The sequence below is a fragment of the Pongo abelii genome, chromosome 3, assembly GCF_028885655.2.
Source record: "Pongo abelii isolate AG06213 chromosome 3, NHGRI_mPonAbe1-v2.0_pri, whole genome shotgun sequence".
Taxonomy (NCBI): domain Eukaryota; kingdom Metazoa; phylum Chordata; class Mammalia; order Primates; family Hominidae; genus Pongo; species Pongo abelii.
Genome location: NC_071988.2, coordinates 5,867,920 through 5,892,564, shown reverse-complemented (window position 1 = coordinate 5,892,564; position 24,645 = coordinate 5,867,920). Strand labels below are relative to the sequence as shown.

The 24,645-nt window shown below is 47.7% G+C and overlaps 1 protein-coding gene across 5 annotated transcripts in view; it reads left to right on the top strand.

Annotated features, from left to right (window-relative positions):
• TBC1D14 (TBC1 domain family member 14) overlaps window positions 1-24,645 on the top strand; it is a 121,657-nt gene that overhangs the window by 76,760 nt on the left and 20,252 nt on the right. For all 5 annotated transcript variants that reach the window (XM_024245530.3, XM_024245531.3, NM_001132117.1 and 2 more), the window contains 8 exon segments: window positions 6,120-6,238; window positions 8,256-8,338; window positions 11,035-11,152; window positions 13,092-13,198; window positions 16,784-16,864; window positions 18,582-18,676; window positions 21,820-21,891; window positions 22,587-22,715. In XM_024245530.3, the coding sequence (XP_024101298.3) occupies window positions 6,120-6,238; window positions 8,256-8,338; window positions 11,035-11,152; window positions 13,092-13,198; window positions 16,784-16,864; window positions 18,582-18,676; window positions 21,820-21,891; window positions 22,587-22,715 (804 nt within the window).

Sequence of the window (24,645 nt, the reverse complement as noted above, 5' to 3'; positions counted from 1 at the left end):
AGGTGGGACCTTTGTAAGACCTGTGCAGGCCATTCTTCTCCCTCAAAATGGCAAAACAGAGCCCCTCCCAGATTCTAAACTGGGCTTCCCCCTCCAAGACAATTGCTTTTACAAATGGCCAAGTGTGAGACCAGCCGCAGTGTTGCGGACACTTTCAGTCTCGTGCCCTTTTCCACAAGCAACCCTCTTAGAGTGGAATGTTGTGAAGAGTAATTTCATAGTATGTAGTGACAGTCATACTCCTGTCATTTCTGGGCACCTGCTTTGGCTCTGCACCTTATGCTGGTTCTCATTTAATCTTCAAGTGTAACAGATGAGGAAACAGGCTTGTGGATGGAGGAGGAGCTCAAGGTCACGCTGCTGGTGGTGCTGGCTCAGACCAGGCCTGCCGCTGCCCCCCAGCGCTTCCCTGGGTCCTCAGCCTGTGCACATGTGGTGGCCGTGCTGTCACGCATTAGTTCAAGTCAGTCTTTTGATAGGTACCACTCGGATGGCCGGCCTGCTTTGGCAGCTTTATTCCAGGCGCACTCCCAAATCCTCAGGTTATTTTCACGGATGAATCTTGATACTGCAGACAGTGGGGTCAGAGATTTTAGCACAGGATTTGACTGATGACCCTTTCCTCTTCTAGCTAAAATAGATTTCCAGGGAGCCAGAGGCTTCTTCCTGGAAGTCAGGGGGCTTCCACTAGCAGGTTATTGCCATCATTGGCTATTTTGTAGTGTTCCTCCAGTTCGTAAGTAGCATTGATGACCCTTCTTGTCTTTCTACCGGGAGTACTTTTTTTTTCTTCCTTTCTTTTTTTTTTTTTTTTTTTGAGACAGGGTCTTGCCCTTGTTGCCCTGGTGTGGTTATGGCTTACTGCAGCCTTGAACTCCTGGGCTCAAGTGATCCTTGTCTCAGCCTCTTGAGTAGTTGGGACCACAGGCGCAGCACGTCTGTGCCAGGCTTAGGAATACTTTTTCATTGTTTGAGAATCATGATCCTTTCTTTTACCTCTTAAAACAAATGTGCATTGAAGCAGGCTTTCCTCCCGCTTTTTAAACTAACACACATTAAACCTAATTCAGGAGTCTTGTGCCCTTCTTGCCTTTAGCACTGTGCAGATCACATGTGGAATGTAGACCCTGCCCCTGGGTGCATCTGAGGGGCTTCCCATACCTCACAGTCTCTCTCCTCTGGCTCTCCCCTCTCTCCTGGGGCTTGTCCCAACACCTCTGGGTAACGCGTTGAGACCTTCAAATCTAGAGCAAAACAGCTTTGACTCTGCGCCATTCCCGGTTCAAATCCTGGTGTTAGCCTGCTTGTGGGTGTCTCTTGGCCACTGCTTCTGCCGTCAGAGTGCCTCTTCCTCTTGGCTTCTAGCCCACATCTTACCTGTCTGTCCAGTCAACTGGCCCCTTTGTGGAAGCTTCCCATGTCTGCCTGGCCTCAGGCGTCCTGCCCTTCCTCCCACAGTGTGTGGCTCGCCCCTCTTGGCACACCTCACGGTCTCACCTGTGTGGGAGCCTCTGCCTGCATCGTATTGCCCCTGTCGAGTGAGCCCTGCTGGGTTGGAGATTGAGGGTCTCCTAAAGTGCCAGGCCTGCGTGGTCCCTTCACAAATTAGCTTCGTCTTTTCCACATGGCCCCTTTCCTCTTGCCCTGCTTGCTGAGTCTCTTTTACTCATGGCCTCTGCATGAGACTGGGGCTCTGCTCAGGCACCCTGCCTCCCTGCTTTTTTTCTTCAACCTTAGCTGGGTCATCAGACCACACCCCACAAGTTGGCTGCTAGTGAGGTGCTGCTGCCATGTTGGTATGGTCTCGTCTTTCCCAGCGTGATTCCTTATAAGCTGCCCAGAGCAGGGACTTTGAACAACTGTGCTTCTAAACTGGCAGTCTGCAAACTTTTTTGAAATTATCCCCAGTTAGACACTTTAAATTGAGACTCATTGTACTGACATAACTAAGTGTAAAGCTGAAGCAAATTGTATTTATTTACTGTTTTATTGTTTTATTTATTTTTTTAATGCTGTTATGACCAATCAAACTGATCTGCCGCTAGAACTTTGAAGAACCTTGTTCTAAATTCCTTCTAGGGGTCTGGGTGCAGTGGCTCACGCCTGTAATCCCAGCACTTGGGAGGCTGAGGTGGGCGGATCACTTGAGATCAGGAGTTCTAGACCAGCCTGGCCAACATGGCGAAACCCTGTCTCTACTAAAAATACAAAAATTAGCTGGGCCTGGTGGCGCGCGCCTGTAATCCCAGCTACTTGGGAGGCTGAGGCAGGACAATCACTTGAACCCGGGAGGCAGAGGTTGCAGTGAGCCAAGGTTGCACCACTGCGCTTCAGCCTGGGTGACAGAACGAGACTCCTCAAAAATAAATAAATAAATTCCCTCTAGGGTTGTCCAGGGTGGCAGCTGTCACTTAAGTGGGCAGTTTATTTTACCTGTTAGTCTACAGGGCTTTTGACGAGCACAGCAAGACGGGCATTGTTACTTGGTTTAAACCAAGAGACTTCAAAATTTGGTCCCATGCAGAGACGGAACTTGGGAATGATGAGTTGGACCGAAGTGGACCACACCAGTACTTGCCTGGCACACAGAAAGGGCTTGGCACTTGAGGGAGTGGGTGCCCAGCCATTTTACATATCTTATCTCTTGACCGCCACAGGGGTCTGTACAGTTGCTACTGTTTTATAGCTGAGAACAGGCTGAGAGACAAGACGACTCACCCAAGCCAGGACCTAGAACTCTGGTTTTACTTCCAGAGCCTTAGCCCTTGCTAGCCCGACCTTAGCACTGATAATCCACAACTGAGTGTTCTTTCTCCAAGTGCTGTTTCTTCCCCTCCGGGATCCTGGGAGTGAACAGTCCTCTTTCTTGTTTCTAAAGTTGGTTTGTCTGGCCTGGACAGTGAGCTTACTGTTGTCACCTCCAGGTGTCCCTGGGAGAACCGGGTCTAGAGCAGGACCTGTCACCATTTCCAACACCATTTCTCTTCTGAAAAGCTGCCTAAGGTTTTGGAAAGGGCTTTGCCTGGGATTTCAAGTATGAGCAGGCTAGGCCACCTCTATTACTTTATTATTTTAATCATGCCTTGGTCTGTGATTAAAACATAAGCATTTGACCCTGCATCTCTGCTAATCTGTGCACTTAGTTCAGTATTTGAGGTTTCGTCATGGTTGTGAAAACTACTGAGACTGAATCTGAATGATGGATTATTTCTGATGCATGTCTGCGAGAGACTTGCCTGAATTCTGTGATGAGGAGTGTGGCTGCGGAACCCCAGCGCGTGGCCTGTGACCCAGCTTCCTCGCTTGCCCGCCGGGCGAGTCACGGACACCTCTGGGTCCCTGTGTCCCTTTGGTGCACAGGGAGTGCTGGAGAAACAGCAGCCCTTGTTGGTCTGTGGCACTTGCTTTTTCTCCCCCTCAGACCTGAAACCACTGGAAGAGGCAGGAAACCATGCCTGCCTCAGGTAGCCTGCATCCCTGCTTTTTTTTCTTGAACCTTCGTTGGGCCATCTGACCACAGCCACAGCTTTGCGCTGGTGAGGTACAGCGTGTCCTTGTGCAGCTGCCTTGTTGGCGTGGTCTGGGATGGGGCAGCCCCTTCGGAGGGCTGGTGTGGAGGAGATGGAGTTAACCCAGCATGGTCTGGGGTGGGGCAGCCCCTTCAGGGGGCTGGTGTGGAGGAGATGGAGTTAACCCAGTGTGCGCGCACGTAAAGCACTCAGAGGTGCTGGGCTTGTTAGCGTCAGCTGCCGCCGCTGTTTGTTGCTGTTGGTAATAGTAAGAAGTTCTGACTGAAGCGATCTGACGTTTCTGGTCATGACTCAAGGCTTTTACTTCCTTTTACTCCTACTTTTTGTATCGGTGCTGTTGGCAACTTGGCAGGGCTCCTGGATTGTTGTTTGGCACTAGAGCATGGTTTTCTGCCTTTTCCGTGGTTTCAGGTCTGAGGGGAGAGAAAGCTAGTGGTGCAGACCGACAAGGGCTGCCCTTCTCCAGCACTCCCTGTGCACCAGAGGCTGTGACATCACCTCATTCCTTCCGGTGGCCCTCTCGGGGTGAGGCAGGCGGGGTGTCCCATTTTGCAGATGTGGAAAGAAGGCTTAGGGATTTGAAGTGAGTACCTTGCCCGAGGTCACAGCTGGTGGTTGGTGGATCTGAATTTGCTCCCAGAGCTATCTGGCTGCAGAGGCCACACCTAAGCCGTGTAGGACTCAGGCTTTCCCCTCTAAAACTGCACACCTGTGGGTTTGAGTGTATTCACAGATGATATTCGGCCTGCTCAGGGCGGCCGACTCAGGGCGGCAGGCCCAGCCTTGCTGGCTGTATGCTTCAGGCAAGTCACTTCACTTTGAGCCTCAGTTACCCTGTCTGTAAAATGGGTAACACTTGCCAGGCAGATTGCTGTGAAGACAAAGTGAGTCCACATGCACAGAGCACACAAAAGCCGACGGAAATGGGCATCCACATCCTGCCACGGCTGATTTTGGGCCCAACATCTCTGGCCTTGGCATACAGTTCAGCAGACCAGGCTCAGCAGATAAGTAGCACCTCATGGGGTATGTGTTACTAATTCTTGTTAAAATGCAGCATGCCTCAGAATCTTTCTCAACACACAGCTTTTGGTTGATTTCCTATGAAATTGGAGACTTTGACATTCAGGTGCTAGACTTGAGGCTTCATGAGGGCTAGTGCCGTGTTAGGTCACGGCTGTGTACCCCATACAGTGTAGATGTTCAGATGCTTGAATCCAGCAAGGAATGAGTCCGTGTTTTCAGTTTTTGGTAAGTGGAGGTAATTTTAGAATTGTAATGAAACCATGTTGAGCTACAGTAAACAGTGTTAAGACATGTGGCCATATACATCCAGGTGTACAGAAACTGCCCCGCCCGACTGCTTCTTGGTGCACGTCCTTCTCATAGCCTGTGTATTTTGAGGAAATAATGTATTTCTTTCTACTTTTTAGAGGCCTTTCTGGCTAAGAGAATAATTGCTTGCCGCATAATTTCACCAGTAACACGCCTCTTGACAGCTAGTTTCCCTGAAATTCGTTTAGCAATTTCTCACCACCTCATGACAAACATGAAATCTTACGTTAACACTACCTTTCTTTGTCCTATCTTCTCAATGAGATTATCTTCCCTTCGGGGCAGTCCTGAGAGCCTTGTCTGTAATATTTCTTTAATTATCTATAATCATCTTAAATGATTGTGTTTTTTGATTTTGCACAGAGCAAAGTACCCACACATTATTTCAGAAGCACCAACCTGTTTGGCTCTCCTGAGTTCTTCCAGCTGGGCGTTTGGAATGTGGGTCACCAGGTGTGAATGAGCTCTTGTGGTTGCAGTGCATGGGTGAATTGGTGACCCAGTGGTGTGGAGGCTGCTCTTAGATTTCCAGGGCATGGCAAAACTATTTACATAACAGTTTGCAGTGGCAGCTTCCCAGTGGCCATGATAATAGTCAGTTAAAATTTACAGTGTCCAGAAGAGAGAAAACATGCCTTTTACCCAGGAGTCAGGAGACCTGAGGCAGTGTTTGAGGGCCCTCCTCAAAGGGGCTGCTTTGATAATGAGATCCTTTATTATTTCCCCACCAACGAGGGAAGCGTGCAGTCATATCATAAAGCAATGGTCTCAGCTTTGGAACTCTAAGACCCCTTTAGGCTGGGCACAGTGGCTTACGCCTGTAATCTCAGCACTTTGGGAGGCTTAAGCGGGTGGATCACCTGAGGTCAGGAGTTCAAGACCAGCCTGGTCAACATGGTGAAACCCCATCTCTACTGAAAATACAAAAAATTAGCCAGCCGTGGTGGTGGGCGCCTCTATTCCCAGCTACTTGAGAGGCTTAGGCAGGAGAATCGCTTGAACCGAGGAGGTGGAGGTTGCAGTGAGCCAAGATCGTGCCATTGCACTCCAGCCTGGGCAACAGAGCGAGATTCCATCTCCAAAAAGACCCCTTTAGTCAGCAGCTTTTCATTCTGAATAGCAGGAAAAATTTTTGGCGAATTGTCCTCGAAATTGGCTTAAAAGAGTTTTCATGACAAAACAACTTTCTTGCTTTCCGAAGGACTTCATCCTATCTGAAAGGACCTGGTGTCATCCCTGGTTTCTTTGTCCTAGGAATATGAAGACAAGGCTGGAAGACCTAGCAAGCCACCCTCTCCAAAGCAGAATGTGAGGAAGAATCTTGACTTTGAACCACTTTCCACCACCGCACTCATCCTCGAGGACAGACCAGCGTGAGTTTAAGAAGACTCTCTTTAGAGTGTTTGCTTTAGGAAATAAGTACAACTTGCTAAGCACCTTTTCGTTAGAGAAAAACTAGGGTCAGAAAAGGGAAGAAGAGTAAGCCAGAATCACTTCTTATTCCCTATATTAACATGTGTTCTGTAATTATATTAAATGACCAATTTGGAAAACTGTCCTGTAGCATAGAAGTTTTGACCAGGATTTTCCTTTCAGGTAATTTTTCTTTTTACTTTAGCATTTAAAAATAAGTTGTCAGCTGAGTGCGGTGGCTCACGCCTGTAATCCCAGCACTTTGGGAGGCCGAGGCGGTGGATCACTTGAGGTCCAGAGTTCGAGACCAGCCTGGCCAACATGGTGAAACCCTGTCTCTACTAAAAATACAAAAAATAGGTGTGGTGGTGGGCGCCATAATCCCAGCTACTCGGGAAGCTGAGGCAGGAGAATCACTTGAACCTGGGAGGCGGAGGTTGTAGTGAGCCAAGATCACACCATTGCACTCCAGCCTGGGCAACAAGAGCAAAACTCCGTCTCAAAAAAAAAAAGAAGCAATGTGTCTTCTACTGTTTTCTTGTCCTTGAAAATTGTATGTTGAGGAGAGAAATGGAGGACTGCAAAGTTAGAGGCCATCAGGAAAAGACTCTGCCCTTTGAAGACCAGTCGTTTTCGTGCTCTGAAAGGTGAACTGGCGGAGTCTCCTGCAGCAAGTGATGGTTGTTTAAAATGTCCCAGTGAATGTGGGTCCTGTTGTGTGAGGGACACAGGCAGCCAGACACTCCTGCTCTCCCTTTACCCTGGTGCCAGTACAGTCACGCTTCTGAAAGAGAGCACGCTTCTGAAAGAGAGCACGAATTGTATTTTTTTAAATGGGTTTTGAAGGTATACCAAGATGCTTAGAACTAAGGTGCACATCCGTGTATGTGTCAAAAAACAAATGAACCACGTAGCTAGTATGAAATCTGTTCACTTTAAAAATCTGGTCAGGAAATGCCTTCATACATACATGTAACAAATGCTGTTAGGGCGCCCTGCTTCAAGAATTAGGTGTTGACAGTTATTAGTGTATCGCAGTCAAATCAAAGTTTCTTTGGAGTGTCGGGTGAAAATATACCAAAAGATTAAGTGTTTATCACTGTTGCAGTTGTGGATAATTATTTTCTTCCTGCTAATCTTTATCATTCATTTTTTTCTTTCTTTCTTGGTTTTTTTTTTTTTTTTTTGAGATGGAGTCTCTGTTGCCCAGGCTGGAGTGCAGTGGCGCGATCTTGGCTCACTGCAACCTCTGCCTCTTGGGTTCAAGCGATTCTCCTGCCTCAGCCTCCTGAGTAGCTGGGACTACGGGCACGTGCCACCACGCCCGGCTACTTTTTGTATTTTTTAGTAGAGACAGGGTTTCAATGTGTTAGTCAGGATGGTCTTGATTTCCTGACCTCGTGATCTGCCTGCCTTGGCCTCCCAAAGTGCTGGGATTGCAGGCCTGAGCCACCGCGCCCAGCCCATTCATTTGTTTTTATTTATTTAATTAATTAATTTATTTTTTTTTTGAGATGGAGTCTCGCTCTGTCACCCAGGCTGGAGTGCAGTGGTACGATCTCGGCTCACTGCAAGCTCCGCCTCCCGGGTTCACACCATTCTCCTGCCTCAGCCTCCTGATTAGCTGGGACTACAGGCGCCTGCCACCACGCCCGGCTAATTTTTTGTATTTTTTAGTAGAGATGGGTATCAGCGTGTTAGCCAGGATGGTCTTGATCTCCTGACCTCGTGATCTGCCCGCCTTGGCCTCCCAAAGTGCTGGGATTACAGGCGTGAGCCACATTCATTTGTTTTATAGTGAACTTGTTTTTGTTTTTGTAAGACAGTATTATAAAAGTTTGTGAGAGAACTGTGTAATCTTAATGAGTTTTTAGTGTTTGAGCTTTATATTTTTTAGGAAATTATGCTTCAGGTTTTTTTCTCAAAGACTTTTATGTGGTATTTATAATGGTGAAAACTCATTTCTTTCCTGTCAAGAAATCTCCCAGCAAAACCAGCTGAAGAAGCTCAGAAGCACAGACAGCAGTATGAAGAAATGGTGGTTCAGGCCAAAAAGCGAGGTAATGGGGTTCACACTTGCTGGGTTAGATCAGGCAGCACAGAATTTGTGTCTTTCTGGTTATTTTCTTTTTACCATTTGGAGTCACAGAACCTGAACTTCAGTCCTTGAAATTTGTAGTCTTCCAGTAAAAAAAAAAAAAAAAAAAATGCATGCGGAAGGCCCCCACAAGCGAAAACGGGGCTGCAGGGTGGCGTGGGCAGACTGCAGGGACTCGGGGGGACGATGAGGCAGGCAGAGGGGAGAAGCGGTGAGACCGCAGAGTTTGCTGGGACCCTCCCAAGGAGGCCTCTCCCATCCCAGAAGCCCCCCGGGCTGTCAAGCCCCAGGCTTTGGAGCAGGGTGCCTGTGTCTCTCGCAGAAGGCTACTATTCATTCCTGGTAGCTTTTATTCAAGAGAAAAGCACTTGGAACTGATGTGAGAAAAGTGGCTGTGTAAGATAGAAATACTAGACTACAGAAAGTTTCAGCCATCAACGACACGTACATTTCTTTCCCTCTCTGGGTTGTTTTTTAAATTTCCAAGAAGATATTTTGATAAACTTCCTTGCAACACTTAAACTCTTTTTTCTAGGAGATTTTAAAAATACATAACATGGATGTGAGGGCGATTTGGCTGTCATATCTGTCACTCCATTGATCACCAGGGTTGATTCGGCTGATCTACCAGCTAGCCCGGTGTCCCCTTCCCCACTAGCACTCCATGTGCGTCCGTCCTGAAGCTGTGTGTTTGGTCAAAGAGAATGACCATCCCTGATAGGAGGACCGGTCTTCAGTCAGGGTATATGAGTAGCTGCACTCCCCTGCTAGAGCCTCCAAACAGGCTCCATTTGTAGGAGAATGTAGAGTCATCAAGCTTCCAAGACTCCAGACACATCCAAATAAGGCACTGCATGTGGCAGTCTGCCTTTCTAAAAATAAAAATAAGAAAGGCCAGGCATGGTGGCTTACGCCTGTAATCGCAGCACTTTGGGAGGCCGAGGCGGGTGGATCACCTGAGATCAGGAGTTCGAGACCAGCCTGACCGACATGGAGAAACCCTGTCTCTACTAAAAATAAAAAATTAGCCAGGTGTGGTGGCACATGCCTGTAGTCCCAGCTACTTGGGAGGCTGAGGCAGGAGAATCGCTTGAACCCAAGAGGTAGAGGTTGCAGTGAGCCGAGATCGTGCCACTGCACTCCAGCCTGGGTGACAGAGCGAGACTCTGTCTCAAAAAAAAAAAAAAAAATATATATATATATAAAACAATGTGGTGTATATGTACAGTGGAATATTATTTGGCCTTAAAAAGGAAGGAAATTCTGGCACATGTGGCCACATGAAGGAATCTTGAAGATACCCTAAGTGAAACCAATCAATCAGAACAGGACAAATAATGTATGGTCCACTTCTGTGAGGTCCCTAGAGCAGTCAAACTCAAGAGACAAAAAGTAGAACGGTGGGTGCCGGGGTTGGGGAGACGGGGAGTGGGAAGTTAGTATTTAATGGGGGCAGTCTGCTTTGGGAAAATGAGAAAGCTCTGGTGATGGATGGTGGTGTGGTTGTGCAGTATGAATGTTCTTAATGCCACTGAACTGTATACTTAAAATGGTAAATTTGACCACACACACAAAAAAGTATATGTAAACTAAATGCATGGTATTTCTCAGAGCTGCTATTTGTAGATTAAGAGTAATGCTCAAGGCTGGGCGTGGTGGCTCACACCTGTAATCCCAGCACTTTGAGAGGCCAAGGCGGTTGGTCAGGAGTTTGAGACCAGCCTGGCCAACATGGTAAAACCCTGTCTCTACTAAAAATACAAAAATTAGCTGGGCCTGGTGGTGGGCACCTGTAATCCCAGCTTCTCAGGAGGCTAAGGCAGGAGAATTGCTTGAACCCGGGAGGCGGAGGTTTCAGTGAGCCAAGATTGCGTCACTGCACCCCACCCTGGGTGACAGAGCAAAACTCCGTCTAAAAAAAAAAAAAGTAATGCTCGAGCTGTTAGAAGTCAGCATGGAGCCTGCATTTGGAAGGGGATAGGGCTGGGAGCACAGGAGGGGCTTCCAGTGTTCCAGTAACGTTCGGTTGTTTTGATCAGGATGGTAGTTTCAGGGATTTTTCTGTTTTGTGGTAACTGAATCGTGTTCTTTTTTTCTTTTTTCTTTTTTCTTTTTTTTTTTTTTTTGAGACATAGTCTCGCTCTGTTGCCCGGGCTGAAGTGCAGTGGTGCTGTCTCGGCTTACTGCAACCTCTGTCACCCGGGTTCAAGCAATTCTCCTACCTCAGCCTCCCAAGTAGCTGGGACTACAGGCCCCTGCCATCATGCCCAGCTAATTTTTGCATTTTTAGTAGAGACAGGATTTCACCGTCTCTTTGGCCAGGCTGGGTCTCGAACTCCTGACCTCAGGTGATCCGGCCGCCTTGGCTTCCCAAAGTGCTGGGATTACAGGCGTGAGCCACCGCGCCTGGCCAGCTGAATCGTATTCTTCTTTGTCTACTTTCCTGTCTAGATGTTATACTTTGCAAGCTTACTAAAGGGTGGATAATGCCTGAGCCTTCTGGAGTCCATCGGGTGCGAAGTGAGCGCTGGAGCTGATGCTCGCTCTGCTTCAGGGCGGTTTTCCTGGTGTGTTCGCAGTGTGACAGGAAAATCACCTTGCCTGGAAATGGTCCATATCAGTTAGTAGATTGTTGTTTTTCTAAATTGTGATTTCTAGAGCTGAAAGAAGCCCAGCGGAGGAAGAAGCAGCTGGAAGAAAGATGCAGAGTTGAGGAAAGCATTGGAAATGCTGTGCTCACCTGGAATAATGAGATCTTACCTAACTGGGAAACAATGTAAGATGTGGCTCTGGGTGCGGCTGAACTGCAGAGCATTTCTTTCTAGAATCTGTGGGCCACAGCTGTAGTCGTCATAGCCGGCAGTGACACCCTGGATGCAGCGAGTTGAAGTTGCATCATCTTCCTTCCCTCTGCCCTGGCTCAGCCTGCGCCATCCCTTGCTTGGAGACTGTGATAGCCCCTTCCCCTCCCTTCCAGTTCACCTTCTTCTCATCTCCTGAGCCAGCTGCTAAAGCATGAGTCGGTGTCCCCTCCCTTACCTAGGATTTCAGTAACTTCCTGTGACTGTCAGTACACAGTTTGAACCCTTAGCAGGCAACACCCTTAGTGAGGTGGCCTGCCTTCCTCAGCAGCCTCACCCTCGGACGCCTCTCCTCCACTTGGACAGAGCCCTCTCCCTAGGGAGCCCCCCATAGGTGCTGCTTTTAAACCTGGGGCCTCACATGTTCCATGCCCTGTGTCTGGAGTGCTCTTGTCCTGTACCTCCTCAGCCAGCAAACTCCTGTGTGCTCTCCAAAGCTCAGGGAAGACTTGGCTGCCCCCACCCTGGCTGTAGGGCCCTGTGGTTCTGTGTGCACACAGCTGTCTGTTCAGGCCTCTGTCTTCCTCTCTTTGAGGATAGTGACCCCAGTGTGCAGTAGAATGCACCCGGCAGAGTCTGGCAGCTGCTGCCCTCTTTACATCTGAGGGGCAGCTGTGGGTCTTGTTTTTATTCTCGTGTTCAGAATGGTGGGGGCCAGTGTGCGGGCAGAAGTTCTAGGGCTGTGCACAGAGGCATTTGGGGAGCTTGGATGCCAGCTTCCCTTCTGCTCTCGTCCCACGTGTCAGCACTGCAGGGGTCACGCGGCCCTGCTCATGGTCTCCACTAGGAAAATATGCTCAGAGCATGCTTTTTAAGGCAGTGTCCTCAAAAGGCTTGATGCTGTCAGGAAACACTTTATACCGGTTCTTGCATGGGATCTAGTAACAAGAACAGAGGTTCTCAGAATGCTTGCTGCTCCCACCGAGGGAGACCACTCTGGTCCGTCCTACAGGGCCCTGGGTTGGATGTGGTCTGAATGCATTGCATGCCGACCCGCAGCAGCTCCCGTTGACTGCACACAGATGCTGCCTGGCACTGTTCTCGGTGCTTTTGTACTTTATCTCACTTCATCCTCACAGTAGCCCTTGGGTGTAGGTTTCATCGTCTTGACTTTCGAGAGGGTGGTATAGGTTCAGAGAGGAGAGATCATTTGTCCGGATTCCACAGGTGAGGATGGAGTTAGGATGCAGCCTGCTTTCTGTAGCCTCAAGCCTGTGCTCCCCACGATGCTGCGTTCAGAGGCACCACGGGGGCCTGGTTTGCCCAGGCTGTTGGCAGTGTGTGTTCCATGTCCCAGCAGAGCTGAAGGACTCTGTACAGTCTAGAAAGTTCTAAGTCAGCAGTTCTTCTCCGCAGTTAGAACTTGCCAGCTGACTTCTGGGTGTTGGGCATGTATTGGCGGTGCGACGGCCGTCTGCTGACTCTCTGCTGGGGTCTGCTTCTGTCTCCAGTGCTGCTGCAGTGCCGCCTGGCACTCCTCACCCACTCCCAGCTATGTGCTGTTCCTGTAGGAGGCCAGGCCATTGCTTTTTCCTGTGTTTTCTGCTCAGAAAGTCCTTCCCATCCTTCATGTGCTCAGCTCCTTCAGAACTTGGCTCCAGAGTGTGCCTGGGCCTCCAGTTCGTGGTGCCCTGCGCTATGCTGTGCTCTTCCATACCTGCCATGGCAGCTGCCAGCAGAAGGGGATTGTTGATTTGATCTTTACAGAGCCCTGGACTCTAAGCTTCCTGAGAGCAGGGGCTGTGCCTGATGCATTGGTGCGTCCCAGCTCTTGGTGGTTCGGGGCTAGGCACACAGGTAGACAAATGTCTTTGTGTAGAACAAACTCAAACTCTTGCTTCCATTTTTGTCCAGGTGGTGCTCTAGAAAAGTTCGAGATTTATGGTGGCAGGGAATCCCTCCAAGTGTGAGAGGCAAAGTCTGGAGCTTAGCCATTGGCAACGAGTTAAATATCACCCACGGTGAGTGGCCTGCATGATCCTGGGGAGTCCGCCTCCAGGCCCTATGGCTTCTTCTCTCCCTTTTGCCCTGTTGGAAAGAATGGCAGCCATTGCCACGAATCTGTGTCTTTTGAGAGACCAGGAGACTGTGTCCTTCCGGAGAGAGGGGCAGTTGGGAAGCCTGGGTTTAGTGCTGTACACTCCGGTTACCTGACAGCTCAGCTCAGGAGCTCTTAAATAGAGGGGGCTTGGAAGACAGGGCTTAGAGCATCCGGGAGGTGCCTGAGCTTCGCAGATCAAAGTCCTAGGAAGGCAAGGCTTGCCTGGGACGTGAGTGTGGAAGGGACAGGTGGTTCTTGCTGTGAGGGTGTTTATTGTACTGGGGTGTCTGTTGGTATTTTGTGGGATTTTTTTTCAGGCAGCCTTGGAGGGGACAACATACTGTGCTGGTACTGGGGTCCTTGGGGCTCTGGGAGTTTGTTGGCTGGGTGAGAACCATGCTTACCGATCTCTTGCTGTATTGCATCTACTCAGTTTGCATGTACACCTCCTCCCTCAGGCTGAATTCACTTCCCCAGGCGTCCTGAGCACTCTGCAGCGCGTCCAGAGTGAAATAGGTGCCAGGAGCCCACAGACTTCAAATTAAGTAATTAATACTGGCAGCCATTCTTTTCACTTCTGCCTCCCTGCCTGCGGTCTGAGCTGTGGAAAGACGGGGCTGCCTTCCTGCTCTTTCTTGGGCCTAGGACCTGCTGGGGAGTTGATGATGTGGTTTTTATGCTCATGAAGGCCTTGAGTTTAAACAGTTGATTTGTGTCTTCGCTCTCTAGTTGGGGTTTTGATTGTTGTTCTTATCTTGACAGGCTATCTTAGCCTCACCCCAGGCAGGGTCTCCCCTCACGGAGCGTCAGCCAGCTGGCTGGTGACTGGCTTCTGTGTGGTGCCGTCCTACGGAGGAACGTGGGGGCCCGGAACTCCCTCCTTTGGCTAAATCCATACCTACCAAGATTTTGTTTTAACATCTCTGTGTGAGAAGATGAATAACGTTTAACTTGTGGAAATGGTTTTTTAAAAGCATCCTCAGAAGTTGAGGTTTGGAGAAATTACTGAGCATTTATTTCTAAACTCTTGTCTCTGCAGATTGGATGGAATGCACAGTACTTTGTGTGTGTGTTTAATTTTTGCTTCTCACTGATGCCTGGGTGGATTTTATTTAAATTAAAACCTATGGACCATATTGTTTTGATTGGGCTAAACCGCTGACGAGTCAGTTACATGTTTAGACATGAGTCTTAGACATTTATCCAAACCTTGGTATTGGCTCGATTTGCGTACATTGTGTCTGTCTTGTATTGTGAACCGGGTAGTGTCAGTGGCCCCCACTAGCACTGGTGCTCAGGAAGCTGGGCCCTCACCTGCTGTGCTCTCTACCTTTTCACCCTTACCCAGCCTGGTCTCTGCATGTGGCAGGCCCTTAAGAAATACCTGCTGTGTGAATGAATGCTGCCTTATTGGGTCCTGCTTAATCTTGGTTTTACTACATTTCCAAGCCAGTGTAAGAACACAAACAAACTTGGTTGCTGAGTACCAAGCATCATATTAGGTTCTTTACTTATGGATCTTATTTAATATTGACAGTGCGACCTTGACTTCATTTTCCTCTAGAGAAGGCTCAGCATCCTGGAAAGGCTAGGACTGTGCCCAGGTCTCTGGCTCGTGTGTGTGGGGCCAGGATGCTGATCCTAGGCCCAGGCTAATCCTAAAGCCCGTGTTCTGACTTGGAGAGCCCTAAGGTTTTGCTCTTGTGGTTGTACAATTGGAAACTTAGTGAAAGTCAACCTAATAGTACTATTAAAACTTCACTTTTAGGGCCCCAGTCAATCTTGTACTTTGACATTGGAGCAGGGGGTCTGGGAAGAAGGTGTGGTAGCTGTCCAGCCTCCAGCATTCCCCAGATACACACCAATAAAGCCATGGCGGAGACTTAAAACTCTTTGACACTTTGACCCATTGAACCCCGAGGCTGGCAGCCTCTGTGACTTAACTGTCAAATGCCTCACTTGGGAAGTGATTCCCTGGTGGCCGTGGCCACACAGTGGTTTTCGTCCACCTCCTGCCAAAATGACCAAAGCTTGGCTGGCCTCCTAGAGGCTGACAGCAGGTGGAAGTGCCGCCAGGTGCGTGAGGCGCCAGCTCAGGGCAGTGTGGGATTGTCCTGGGAGCACACGTGCTGAGTTACTGCTTTGGACACTGATACTATAGTAGCGAAACTAGATTTTGGATTACATTTTAATAAAATAGTGTGCACTGCCCAGAAGGCAGATGTGCTCTGCTGTATTTTCCAGAAGTAATGATGGGAAAAATAAAGTGCTAAAAATTCCATGGGTAGCTGCAATAAAAGTCTCAGTGATAGACAAGTGATTGTGTGTAATCTGAGACATCTGGGAGCTGATCAGGAACATCAGAGCCAGAGAAGTGGCAGGTGCAGTGGCTGGCGCTTGTCATCCCAGCACTTTGGGAGGTTGTGGCCCGGGGGGAATCACCTGAGGTCAGGAGTTTGAGACCAGCCTGGCCAACACGGCCAAATCCCATCTCTACTAAAAAAAAAAAAAAAAAAAAAAAAAATTCACTGGATGCGGTGGCGTGCACCTGTAATCCCACCTATTCAGGAGGCTGAGGCAAGAAAATTGCTTGAATCCGGGAGGCAGAGGTTACAGTCAGCCAAGATCGCGCCACTGCACTCCAGCCTGGGCAACAGAGCAAGACTCCATCTCGGAAAAAAAAAGAAAAAGCCAGATGACCAGGAAGCACCTGAGACTGGGCTGTGTCAGGGAACAGGGTGCTGAGAAGGAGCTCTGTGGGTTCAGCCTTCACACTTGTCCTTGAAAGTAGAATGGGGCACGGATATACCCATGGAGGTCTGTGTATGCTAGTGAAGTCGTATTGTTTAACTATTACCAGACCACCCGAAGAGAGCTGTCACAAAAATAAGTTCTAAATATGGAGATTTGGAGGCTGTCGTGATCCTTCTCTGCCAGCAAGAGCCCTGTTTTTTGAAGCTTCTGTGTATTCCTGGGATCTCCCCCCACCCCTGCTCCACTGCCAGGCAGCAAGACGAGGCCTGTGCCGTGTGCGGACAATTGCATCATGTCCTTACTTGAAACCTAATGATTCTCTGCTGGTCCTTCCTTCCCTCCGTCAGTGAGACATTCCTTGATTGGGTTGCTCTGTGTCAATTCCACTGCTGTGTGTTTTGGATACAGAGGGAGTGAGAGAGCTTCACCGTCTTGCCCCAGGGATCTCGCGGTCTGGGAGAGGCAGTAGACAAGTCACAAAGACCAAAACAAGGCAGTTTTGTGGGTGGGCTGTGTCAGAGAACTAAATAGCGGTGATGTGTGTAATCTTTCTTTGTTTCAGGCTGTGTCTTTAAACAATAAAATAACTTTCAGGCCAAGTTGGGGGGAATTGTTTAAGTAGCCTGTTAAGTGTGCATTAAGCCTATTATAGTTGAACTTCAGTATTTGGAGGAAATAGTACTGTGTTCTGTGATGGTTTTGACGAAAAATACATGTGCACATAACACTTACCCAGAGGCTTTTCTTCCAGAGCTCTTTGACATCTGTCTTGCCCGAGCCAAGGAGAGGTGGCGGTCCCTTAGCACGGGAGGCTCTGAAGTGGAGAACGAAGGTAGAATGTCTTCTAAAACCAGCGGACTTCTGTGGTCAATTATGTTTGTCATTCTTTATTACATAGTGAAGAAAGGTGACGTTAACTACAGTAGAGATTATTGTGGATTCATAAAAAGCTCCACGAGAAAAGGTTTTTTTTGTTTTGTTTTGTTTTAGCAAAAATTAAAGGTAAAAACTTTTTATAAGAAATTGGCCGGGTGTGGTGACTCATGCCTGTAATCCCAGCACTTTGGGAGGTCGAGGTAGATGGATCACCTGAGGTCAGGAGTTTGAGACCAGCCTGGCCAACATGGTGAAACCCCGTCTCTACTAAAAATACAAAAATTAGGCTAGGTGCAGGGGCTCACACCTGTAATCCCAGCACTTTGGGAGGCTGAGGCGGGTGGATCACAAGGTCAGGAGTTCGAGACCAGCCTGGTCAACATGGCGAGACCCCGTCTCTACTAAAAACACAAAAGTTAGCCAGGCGTGGTGGTGGGTGCCTGTAATCCTAGCTACTCGGGAGGCCGAGGCAGGAGAATCACTTGAACCCGGGAGGTGGAGGTTGCAGTGAGCCAAGACCGCGCCACTGCATTCCAGCCTGGGTAACAGAGTGAGACTCAGTCTCAAGAAAAAACAAAAATTAGCCAGGCGTGGTGATGTGCACCTGTAATCCCAGCTACTCGGGAGGCTGAGGCAGGAGAATCGCTTGAACCCTGGAGGTGGAGGTTGTAGTGAGCCAAGGTCTCACCACTGCACTCCAGCCTAGGTGACAGAGCAAGACTCCCTCTAAAAAAAAAAAAAAAAAAAAAACAAGAAATAGAACATCCCAGTTCCTGAGAGGTGTTTGTGTCCTGACATGCTGGAGGGCCGGTCATAACCAGTGTCATTCCCTTTAAAGTTGTTCACGTGACTTCCAGTAGCCTGGTGTCTGGGATTAGTTGAATACTGGCTTATAAAGGAGCTCAGAATTACAGAGACAAGAACACTGCATGTTTGCTGGATTATGCCTTTAGAATTCTCCATAACACACAAGGATGATTACTTCTGTTGGTTAAGAAGTACATGATTTTACTGATCATTTTTACAGTCTTTGTGGTATTAGAATTCTAAAAAGTATAAAACAAATTATTTATGATTACTTGTTAGAGATATTATACACTGGCTGGGCACAGTGGCTCGTGCCTGTAATCCTAGCACTTTGGGAGGCTGAGGTGGGCAGATAAGGCCAGGAGTTCAAAGCCAGCCTGGGCAACAAAGAAAGACCCTGTCGCTACAAAAAGATAAAAGAAAAAAGAAATATTACATGAGTATAATACCGCAATAGTTTCTACATCTAGTGAGTTTACACTGAAGATGTTTGAGATCGAGCAGTGATTGTGTGTGTGTGTGTGTGTGTGTGTATGCTTGGAGTTTCTTTGTGTTTATTCTCCTACTTGTCCTTGCTTTCCACTGATTGTTATTGGTGAGAGGCAAAATGTTAGATTTTGATTTCAGACTCTAGAAAATATTTAATGATAATCTAGAATTAGCTGGTGCCGTAAAATATTTTGTTCTAAGAAACCCTACAATCTGTTAAATACTCTGAAGCTGCACTCTGAGTCAAGATGTGATTAGGTCAGTGTGCTTCTGAAGAACTTTTTTCCGTGTTTTGTTCTTGTAAAACTTCAAAGGCTCATAGTTGTCCTACATTCGTGCCCTTGAGGAATGTAATGATTTTTGGCATCTTTTGACAGATGCTGGTTTTTCAGCAGCAGACAGAGAAGCCAGTCTGGAGCTTATTAAACTGGACATTTCTAGAACGTTTCCTAATCTCTGCATTTTCCAGCAAGTAAGTGGTGGTGACTTGTTGCTTTCAAGTATGTTTTGTCTAAAATTCATAGATGCTGAACTGCGTATATTTGTTGTCAAGTTTGAAAGGTACTTGGGTTTTTGGGGGTGTTAGGAGGTAGGGTGGATGTTACTGTTAAATACATTTAGACTTTTTAAAATAAGTGTAACTGATCCTTTCCAACAAATATTTACTATGTCCATACTTGTGCTCCAAAAGACGATTCTGTCTTCCTCTTGGGATACATGTCTCGGGGCCCCTGTAGGTCTGGTCTGAGAGGGTCCCTATGGGTGGCTGTGTCTGCTGGCGCTTTCTTGGACACTCCTCTGCTCTCAGGACTGTGTGTAGCAGTCTGCGCTCAGCAAGGCCATGTCGGTGTGATGGGCTTCGGCTCAGATGAGCCCAGTGCAGTGAACCTGTGTGAGAAAGGGAAATCCCTGGCAGCCTGGGTGGGTGGCCAAGCCGGGGTGACAGGTTTCTGAGCAGGTGGACCAGGAGAGCAGTGCTGCTGAGGGACAGAGGCCTGCTGTGAGAGATAGGACAGGCTCCTTAGGTGGCAGGAAAAGCAGAGTGGAGCCTCCTCCAGGGCATCTGAGTGCAGGACAGGGCTGCCAGCAGTAGGTTGTGGGGTCATCTGAGCTGAACTCTTTAAAGACCTTCTATTCTTTGAGCCAGCAGATGTTGATCTGGGGGTCTTTTGACCCCTTTCTTATCTATAACGGGTTTTTTGCGGGGGCAGTTGTTCTTGCAGAATACCTCTGCACCTGTCTCTCGTCTGTTCTTACTGCCTTTACTCAGTCAGGTTCTCACCTTTGTGGATTTCCATGTGGGTCTTCAGAAATCTTTTCAGAAGAGGAAAGAGGGAATCTACAAAGCTACCAGCAGCTTTGGTCCTGGTGTCTGGTGCGTGAGCCCAGTGAGCACCCCACTGGCTTGCAGCAGGCGGTTGACTTAGCTGGGAGCCTGGTTCCTGGAACCCTGCTTCTCCCACAGGGCAGATTTCAGCTTCTCTGCCCTTTTCCCCCAGTTCGTCTCCATAGGCCTCAGTGCACTCCATGCTTTGCAGCCCCTGCATCGCCCTCTTGGAGCTGCTCCTGTTTCTTGCCCTTGGAGGGGAAAGGCTTTCTTCCCCCAGCCCAAAAGGCCCTTCACCACCCTTCACCCACGGTTCACGTGCTTTCTCACCAGGCTCTCAGAGGGATCCAGGAGAGGCAGCTTTCTGGAAAGGAGTTTCACCTTTGACTTCAAACAAATTTGGGCTTTCATCACAGATTGCCTTCTCATTAGCTTTGGGCAAATCCATCTTTTTGAGCCTTAGTTTGTTCATCTGTAACAGGGTGATCATACCGGCCTAACAGGGCCGTTGACAGTATTTGGCAGATAACAGTGCTTGCTGTTATTAAATCTCTTTGAACGTAATTTGAAACTGAAAGACAACTAAATCCAACCAGAGGTCAAAGGGCCATATCCTACCAGGTGGTGGCAGAAGTGTATGATGAAAGAGGTGGTGGGCGGAGGCCAAAGAAGTTTCTTTCCAGGTCTTTCAATCCAATGTAGAGATCTCTCAGCCCTGGTAGAAAGTAGCTTAGTAACCTTTCTAATGAGCAGAGATCGAGTTTACTAAAAAGAAAGCAAAGAACAGTTGAGACAGAGAGTGGGGAACTGAGATGTCCAAAAGCAGTTAAGGTCATTTATTATTTTTTCTTTTTTTGAGACAGAGTTTCGCTCTTGTTGCCCAGGCTGGAGTGGAATGGAATGATCTCGGCTCACCGCAACCTCCGCCTCCCGGGTTCAAGTGATTCTCTTGCCTCAGCCTCCCTAGTAGCTGAGATTACAGGCGCCCACCACCATGCCCAGCTAATTTTTGTATTTTGGGGAGAGACGGGGTTTCACCATGTTGGCCAGGCTGGTCTCGAACTCCTGTCCTCGTGATCAGCCCACCTCGGCCTCCCAAAGTGCTCGGAATATAGGCTTGAGCCACTGCGCCCAGTCGCATCATTTTTTTCATTTAAGAAATGACATTTAGCACCAAAGTGAGATGGAAGGATCGAAATTACAATGGTAGAAAACCTTTGAAGTTAAAAACATTTAGCTTTAAGAGAAATTCAGTGTAATTCTCTTGTTTTCTTGTTTAGCCTTGGCCTGGATAAAACTTTGTTACAGTCACACTAGTCCTTAGACTGGCATTTGGTGCCACTGCAGACCGTCACCCCGACCCTAAGGCCTGGATGTTGACATTTTTACCCTCTCATTGCTATTTTTCCTTTTGTCCCTCTGTGATTTGGAACTGTCTTTTCTTTTACTTAGCTTTTTTCACATGCTAGAATATGATGGTCTGGGCCATGGCATTCTTATGTAAGCTACCTGTGGTCCCCTGTGGAGTGACTTCTTATCTCTCACCATGTGTGATTTTTATTCCTTGTGTTAAATGTAGGCACGTGGTAGACATAGACAGTGTTTGGGACTGAACCTGTCCTTTTGTTGTATCTTCTCACATGCTAACTTCAGCATGAGGCATCTCTGTACTTTCTTCTATGCTCCATTTGGGAAATAATTCCAACAATTGAATTTTTGGAAGCAGTTATAAGAGCAAGTGGAAATGTTAGAGGGGTGGAAGAGCTGGGAGAATGTTTAAACAAAATGGTAGCCACCAGGACTTAGAAGAGTGTATTTCCTAAACTTGCCATTCAGAAAACCAACAGAAACAAGGAGAGTGATAAGCCTGGGAAGAGAGGCAGAAAGGATAGTCAGGATGTGGGGCACAGCGGGAGACGGCCTGAGTGACACTGAGTAGTCACCTGCTTTGAAGAGCCCCCGGATACCTGGCTCTCCTGGTGGGCTTTGAAAGGGAACACAGTTATACAGCAGGAGCCAAATAAAGGATATTTGTCCAGGGTGATGCTCCTGCCTGGCCCTCCAGCTTCTTTTCAGAGCAGTTCCATAGCGTGAGCTGCAGACTTCCCTAGCTGTGAATGGGTAATTTGTTAAATTCCGTATGCATATAGAGCTGCTGGCATCATGCTTGGCATATTTCATAATGCTGAAAATAGCAGGAGTGGCAGCGGCAGCAGTAGTAGTATCAGATGTTCTTCTGAGCACTAACAGTACTCATGCATGTGTTTTTGCTGTGTTGATCCTTTTAGGGTGGTCCATATCATGACATGTTGCACAGTATTTTGGGCGCTTATACTTGTTACCGGCCAGATGTGGGTTATGTAAGTGAAGTTTCTCAGTATTTTATAATGTTGTTATCTAAAAAGAAAGTCAGATATTGTCCAGCACGTGTTAGCTGCAAATGTCATGCCAGTGCCTTCGTTTTTGCCGAGGAGTATGAAAAGTCTCGTGGTAAGTGAGTTGACTCAGCTTCCTCTTAAAGAAATTGAGCTGTCGTGGCTGCTCTGGGGCATTAATCACATTTTAATCGAATGCAGTTTTCATTTTTGGCATGTGACTTTTTTCCAACATTAAATCAAAGAAGCCTTAACCACGTTAAAAGCAGCAACCATTAAAAAGCACTGCTGATACTTCTGCGGCTTCGCGGATGTGTGTGCACATGCATGGTTTGATATTAAGCTTATTGAGATAGATACACATGTCTACAGCACCGGGACACTGGACATAGGAAAGAGCAGTATCTCAGATGCCGTGGGCCTCGAGGGCTGGTTTAGGGTTTTCCATTTAGGGGGTGGGAGCAGGGGTGGGGACTGAAGGAGAGCAGCAGGCCAGGTGGCTGGCGTGGCAGAGTGGTGGTTCTGAGTGAGGGCAGTTCAGCGTTGGGTGGCCGGTGGAGTGGGGTGGCTCTAGGGACACTTCTAGTGTGAGGGTGGTAGGTTTGTCTTTGCTAAAATGAACACACTACAGTGACCCTGTGGCCGCTGTGATTTTAACGTGCCTTTCTCTCCTCTCTCAGGTCCAGGGCATGTCCTTCATAGCGGCAGTGTTGATCTTGAACTTAGATACTGCAGATGCCTTTATTGCTTTTTCTAACCTTTTGAATAAACCCTGTCAAATGGCATTTTTCAGAGTGGACCATGGCCTTGTGAGTATCCTCTGTGTTCGGGCCCTGGGTACTGTGTCTTTAAACGTCAAGAGTCGCTTACTCGTCTGTGTTTTCAGTGGAAAAAAAGAATACATTTTCTCTCTGTGAAGAGATGTTTAGAGTAAGCAGCACTGTAAGATGGAGGATGATTTTGAGCAGGGTATTGCATGGAAGCTTAAAAAGACATGGTTAGTAGCCATATGTCTGGGTTTCTTAATACGTTCTCTCAGAAAAACATTACCTGTATTTTTGAAAATGTATTCTTTTAATGAAGGAAAAAGTGTGGCTCCTGCTTAAACATACATACTGGATGTCAAAGTGACAGCTTGATGGCAGTGCCCATGTTTGGGCCTGTTAGATAGAACATGTCGTAATCGAGCTGTGTTGCTGCTCATTGTCACCCTGCTTTGTGAAGTGTGCCCACGCTCGGGAGAAAGGAGACACGCTGAAGACCATACTCCTTTATTTTTTAAAAGGCAGCCATTTGTTTAGTGGACTGCTCTAGTCTTTATGACACTGCATAAGTGGGAGGCGGTGACAGTGGGGGGTAGGGTTTACATGCCTCCCAGATAAGCCCTCTGCGCAGTTCAGGTGAGGAGATAAGGCTCAGAGTGAAGGGACTCGTTCAAGGCATGCATCTGGTAAGTGGAGGAGCTGAGATTTGAATCTGTTCTGGTTCCTAAGCCTTTGTTCTTTCTGTAGCATGGAAGTCACCAATTTAACAAACCCATCAGGGTTTTTTTTTTTTTTTTCTTTTTTTTTGACAGAGTCTTGCTCTTTCACCCCGACTGGAGTGCAATGGTGCGATCTCAGCTCACTACAACCTCCGCTTCCTGGGTTCAAGTGATTATCGTGTCTCAGCCTCCCTAGTAGCTGGGATTACGGGTGTCTGCCACCATGCCAGGCTAATTTTTTGTATTCTTAGTAGAGATGGGGTTTTGCCATGTTGGCCAGGCTGGTCCTGAACTCCTGACCTCAAGTGATCCACCCGCCTCGGCCTCCCAAAGTGCTGGGATTACAGGCGTTAGCCACCGCGCCCGGCCATCATTGTCTTGATTTGCTGATAACTATTACCAGTACTTCAAGGCTAAAATGATCGAATACTTTAGATCATCTAGGTAGTATTTCTTCCTTGATATCTTAAGGTTTACTGAGTATGTCTTGCTCAGATAGTACATACATAAAGTATTTAAAAGCTGTTGGTTGGCCGGGCATTGTGGCTTACGCCTGTAGTCCCAGCACTTTCGGAGGCCGAGGAGGGCGGATCACGAGGTCAGGAGATCGAGACTATTCTGGCTAACACAGTGAAACCCCATCTCTACTAAAAATACAAAATAATTAGCTGGGCGTGGTGGCGGGCGCCTGTAGTCCCAGCTAGTCGGGAGGCTGAGGCAGGAGAATGGCGTGAACCTGGGAGGCAGAGCTTGCAGTGAGCCGAGATTGCGCCACTGCACTCCAGCCTGGGCGACAGAGCGAGACTCCGTCTCAAAAAAAAAAAAAAAAAAAAAAAAAGTTGGTAAATTTGGTAGCTGTTACTGGGACTGTAAATTGGCAGAGTCCTTTTGGAAGACAACTTGGTATTAAGTATCAATAGCTGTAAATAGCATTGGTGTGCAGTTCTGCTCATAAGAATCACTTCTAAGAAAGTCATAAATGTGGACAAAGCATTATGCACAAAGATAGTCATTGCATACTTATTTACAATTGTAAATGTGAGAAAAGCTGAAAATGGGGTTAGAAGAATGCAGAATGGTAAATTAAAATTTGGTTAGTGATCAGTAGTGATGCTTGCAAAGAGTTGCATTGTGAGAAAGTGTTCAGGATGTTAATTCAGTGTATGTAAGATAAAACGTAAACTATACTGACTATTGTATTTAACAATAAAAGGAAATATGCCACAGAATTACTAGTGTTTATAGATTTTTGAATG